Source organism: Pundamilia nyererei, unplaced genomic scaffold (assembly GCF_000239375.1).
Source record: "Pundamilia nyererei isolate P.nyererei 1_Seehausen unplaced genomic scaffold, PunNye1.0 scaffold00208, whole genome shotgun sequence".
NCBI classification, from domain to species: Eukaryota; Metazoa; Chordata; class Actinopteri; order Cichliformes; family Cichlidae; genus Pundamilia; species Pundamilia nyererei.
Window position 1 is genome coordinate 146,817 of NW_005187609.1, and position 5,398 is coordinate 152,214.

At 41.8% G+C, this 5,398-nt stretch overlaps 1 protein-coding gene across 1 annotated transcript in view; it reads right to left on the bottom strand.

Moving 5' to 3' along the window:
* Nucleotides 1-5,398, bottom strand: part of zc3h18 (zinc finger CCCH-type containing 18) — a 53,512-nt gene that overhangs the window by 13,486 nt on the left and 34,628 nt on the right. The window contains exons 11-13 of the mRNA XM_005747891.2: nucleotides 5,126-5,251; nucleotides 4,851-4,943; nucleotides 2,022-2,288 (exon numbers count right to left, since the gene is read on the bottom strand). Of these exons, the coding sequence (XP_005747948.1) occupies nucleotides 2,022-2,288; nucleotides 4,851-4,943; nucleotides 5,126-5,251 (486 nt within the window). The remainder of the gene's footprint in view (nucleotides 1-2,021; nucleotides 2,289-4,850; nucleotides 4,944-5,125; nucleotides 5,252-5,398) is intronic.

Sequence of the window (5,398 nt, forward strand, 5' to 3'; positions counted from 1 at the left end):
TGTGTAAACTTCAATGTCGAGGCTTCCAATCTCCTCAATGTGCACAGCACAGTCCAGAAATGTCAAACTATTATCCTTTGTATCTTCCCTGGTGAACTTTATATTTCTATCCAATGAGTTGATGTGAGCAGCGAGGGTTTCTGCTTCTTGGGTTTTGATTATGACCCAGGTGTCATCCATGTGTCTGTACCGGTGACTAGCCTTATTCTGTATTTTACTCAGCCAACTTGATAGTCAAGCTTGCTAGCCTTAGCCAATACTGTAGAACGACACTAAATATAAAACGAAAAAGGTAAATAATAAAAATAAAAGATAATATAATTCAGAACCCCTGAAACTAATCTTTTATATACAGTTTAATCTAAATTTAAACATCTAGGTGACCAGTCACGCCCATCTATACTCTTTTTAATACTGCAAGTTTAAGTTTAAACCATCGTGTTGAAGAGGCAGACAAAAAATTACACCCCTAGTTACATCATATATATATCGGTTCATCAGAGTGAAGTTAAAGGAAGGGAAGTAAACATAATAACAAGCGCCTGAACTGGTTTTCCTGGATTATTTCCACATGTAACTCAATCAGCCCACAAACTTGCACCCACCCCCACACACACACACACACACACACACACACGAAAACAGCCTTGCACACGCAGACTGTCCTTCCCTGCCCTTTTACTCTTCTTCCGCTTTGGCTGATGTTGCTCTCTCACACACTCTCTAAACAAACACAAACATAAGCGTACAAAAGAGAGGTTTTTCCTCAAACTATGTACCCACTCACTCGCCCACGTGTGAGCTCTATGGTCTTCCCCCAAAGTGGAATACATCTGCATTATCACTTACATTACAAAAATATGCAAATAAGAACACAGTTCTCCTTACTGCAAATGAAACTTTTAAACAACGCCGTTCACTGTTTGTGCACTTCCTTGAAAACGTGAGCAAAATAAACATGGTGGGCCAACATGCTGCCATCCACCTACACACACACATGGAGAACATCCAAAATGTTTTGTGCTCACTTGAGAATTTGGCAGGAGCCACACATTTAAGTAAGTAACAGAATGACAAATCTAAGTACCATAAGAGTTCTGGAAGGGCCTGAGGATTAATAACTAAGACTAAGAACTAAGAGTTCTTTTTTGTTGAACTGTTGCAGTCAGACTTCACTTAACATACAATTTCTTCTTCTTTTGACTGACATCTTTAGGGGCTGTCACAGTACATCATCTGCTTCTGTCTCTCTCTTTGTTCTGTGTGAAATAAAGAATAATATGGGCTACTCTTGTTTATGTTTGTGCTTTTGCTGGTCATTTCCTTTTGCACCCCCCAAAAAAGAAAAAAAGAGAGTAAAACAACAGACTTCAGAAAAAAAAAATTGAAATACCTGGAACAGAGTATTAGCTCTTTGGTTTTTGTTTTTTCTTTGCCTTTCTTCCTTGTCATAGTGAACTCTGTCACATTTTTTCCTGTTCAAGCCAACTTTTCATCTAATCATCATTTAACCTAACACAACTGAGACTGCTCTGTTAGCTTCATGAAGGACATGTTATGTGTGTCACAACTGAACCATCCTTTCCCAATTCCCAAAGAAAAGTATAGCAACACAGATTCCAAGCTGTGTTTAAATTTTAACATCAACAGATTAATGCAGTCCTCTTATTTTATGCTGATTCATTGACATTGCATTGCCTCATAAATGTCTTGTATCTAGTTAAATGTCAAACCAAATTAGGTGTGCAGACAACTTTTCCTGATTCTTGAAATAGCTTAAATTCCTTTTTCAATGTCATCTTTTTTATTTATTTATTCATTCATTCTAAATAAGAAGCAAAATCCACAACAGGCCCTCCATGGGTTTGTATCCAGGAGCCTCTTGCTACAAAACAACACTAGTAACTTCTCCTAAAGCCAATAATCTTGTAATAGATCATGTCAAATGTATAAGTGTATAACCATTTTTGTGAATTTCTGTGTCCTGTAAAACAAAACAAGCTTTAAGATGAGATGCTTACCTTCGAGGAGGATGCTGCTGTCGCTCCTTCCGCCTGCCTTCCCTCAAGTTGACAGGTTTTCCAGGTTCCCTTGGTGGCAGGGGTTTGACTGCTCCACCAGCTCCTGCACCTCCAGCATCTCGTGGATTGTTAGGAGGCTTTCCTCCATCTGGCAAGGGTTTGGATGGTCTGGACTGCAGTCCCGAAGGCATAGAAGGGCTGGAAGCTTTTTTCATGGGAGGCCTGTCCCTGCGAGGAGGGGGCATGGCATCCTGCTTCAGTGGTATGCTAGGGAAGGAAAAGGGATCTTATAGGTATACAGACAGTAATGGCAGGCATGTGATAGTAGCTAGTAGTGGTGCAACGGATGAAAAATCTCACGGTTCGGATTGGATAACAGTTTTAAGTCACAGATCGGATCAATTTCGGATCAGCAAAAATAGAAAAAAAGGACAAAAATTCGACTTGCCACTTATTTATTTAAGTATTTTTTGCTTATTAAAAAACATTCAACTGAAGACTCATTCCACGCACTTATATAAAAACAAATTAAGGTGCAATATGGACATTATGGCCCATGCTGGGCAGCCTCTGCATCCTCTGCACACAGCCATAAAGTCTGTTTAGGGAAAGGTTGCTTCTCCCAAAGTCAAGAACCAGCAGACTTAAAAAATCCTTTGTCCCACAGGCCATCAAACTGTCTAACTCCTCGCTGGAGGGGAGAGGGAGGGGAAACGGGGACAAAGGAGGGGGGGAAAAAGTAGCTGTAGTGCCTTTTCACTGTGCAATAGTTTTTGTTAATATCCAACGGTGTAATAGACTCACAATACTTGAAATGTGCCGTTCCCTTGTATTCTTATTCCTATTTATTGTATTTATGCCTTTTGTGTTCTCTGTATTTATATGTGTATATATGGTATATTTCTGCTCACATTCTGCAACTTCTGTCGGTGCTGTGCTACTGGAAACTGAATTTCCCAGAGGAAACCACCCGAGGGATAAATAAAGTTTCATTTAATTTAATGTAATCTATAGGGCAGTACAGGGCTTGTACCTACCACTCCGCTGTGATATAACGAGCGGTCACGGTCACGTGGCTTTCCGTTGCCCTGGAGGTCCACCCATTTGTAGTTAGAGCAACAGAAGATGCCTGGGACAGTTCAGCCATAACTTTAAACTTCTCCTGCTCATACCTGCTTGGAACGATCTTGTCGCTGAAGTGGACGCGCAACGAGATATCATAGCGTGGCTCAAGCACGTTCATCACAGTTTAAACCCCTTGTTTTGCACAACGGAATACGGCCTTCCGTCTGCAGCTAAACACCCCAATAGCCCGGTCGGATTGGGCAGCAAAGGGCTGCTTAAATGCCGCAAACTCCTGTACTCCGCTACTTGGACCGCTGACCATAACTACCGCTCGACAGACTGACCACGCGCACCACACACATAGTTTTTTTTTTTCTTTTTCGAATCTTCGGATCACGTGCGTGCCGAACCGTGGACTGGGATCGGTTCGGAATTCGGATCAATCGTGATCCGTTGCACCACTAGTAGCTAGCATGCAACTATCCAATCGAATCGAATCCAACTTTCTGTATAATCCACTTTAAAACAGTCAGCACAGGACCAAAGCTCTGTACAGTAAATAAGTTGAGAACAGTAGATAAAATGAAACAAAAAAACCCCAAAACTAAATAAAACCACTAAAAGAAAAATAAACTAAGAAAAACAACATCTCACAAGGTGTCAAAGGCCAGGGTGAAGAGACGGATTTTCAGAAGTGATTTTAAAAACAGGCAGAGAAGAGGCCTGTATAGAGGCAGTTTGGGAACTGCTACAGCAAAAGCAGAGTCTCTGAGTTTACGCTCAGTCCTGGGTACATTCAGGAACAGTTAATCAGCTAACCTGAGAGAGCGCGTGGGTGTATAAGTCAGTAGCAGCTCAGAGAGATAAGATGGGGCTAGGCCATGGAGGGCTTTAAAATAACTTTAAAATGAATCCTAAAAGGAATGGGCAGCCAGTGAAGTGAAGCTAAAATAGGGGAAATGTGCTCAGACTTTAAAGTGCCAGTTAAAAGACGAGCTGCAGCATTTTGCACCCTCCGTAGATGAGTAATGGATGAAGCACTGACCCCTATATAAAGTCTGTTACAGTAATCCAGCTGAGTGGTAACAAAGTTGTGAATAACTGTCTCAAAGTGCTGCCGTGAAAGATTTGGTTTTATTTTAGCCAACTGCCTGAGCTGAAAGACGCACGATTTTATGACTGCCTTAATCTAACTGTTAAGCTTAAAGTTCAGAGTCCACTTTGACCCCGAGCTCATTATACTGGACCAAGGAATCTAAAGACACATTGAAGGTCTCAGTGGGGCTACCAAAAAGCATAATCTTAGTGTTTTTGTCATTGAATTTTAAAGTTACAAGACACCCAAGCTTTAATGTCATCAAGACACTGAAGTCATGGCTGTATAGAATGTGTGCCTTTTTTCTTTACATAGATCTGACAGGCATCAGCATAAAAGTGAAAAGCAACGCTGTATTTGCTCAGTATAAAACCAGCACATACAAAGAAAAGAGGAGGGGGCCTAGAACTGAGCCCTGTGGGTCACCACAGAAGAGAGAAGCAGAGGAGGACACATGGTTACAGAGACTGACACAAAAAGTCTGCTCCAACAGTAGGACCTGAACCACTCCAGTGCTGTGCCTCTAATGCCCACTGCATTGCACAGCATAGGAATGCAACCTTGCAGCTACCGATCAACAAGAAGCCCTTCAAGTGCAAACCTCCGCCAAAGCAGCTCACTCTCTGCTCAGGATTTACATTGAAACTTTTAAAAATTTTAATATTTACCCTTTGGCTACAACAGGCTGAAGGTCTGCTTTGTTCTTAGCGTTCCTCAGTGCTGCTGGACTTGGTGAGGGAGATGTGGAGAAAGACTGAGACCTATAAATTAGATCAGATCAGATCACTCAAATGCACAAAACAATGCGATTCATAGTCAGTTGCTTGTTTTCGATTTTAGAAATTCTCGAGTGGCTTGACATATCTTAGCAGAATGTGTCAAAAAATGGTGTTGGAGAGCAGAAACGCATTAAAAACACAAACACACTATAAGATTTATGTACCTAGAGTGGCTGCCGCTGAAGGAGCTGCGTTGGGACGAGTGGCTGGAGTAGGAGCTGAATGAGGAGGAACGGCTGCGGGAACGGGACGATCCGGAGCCTGTGTATGATGAAGAGCGGGACGAGGACCTGAAACGCACATGGAATAAACCCAATTAAAATTCTGAATGAGCTACTGAAGAATTATCAAGCAATTCCTTTCTACCTTCTACACTAAAACAAAAAGTACACGTCTGTGTGCATGGGTGTTGGACTTCCTCACTGGCAGAACTCAGG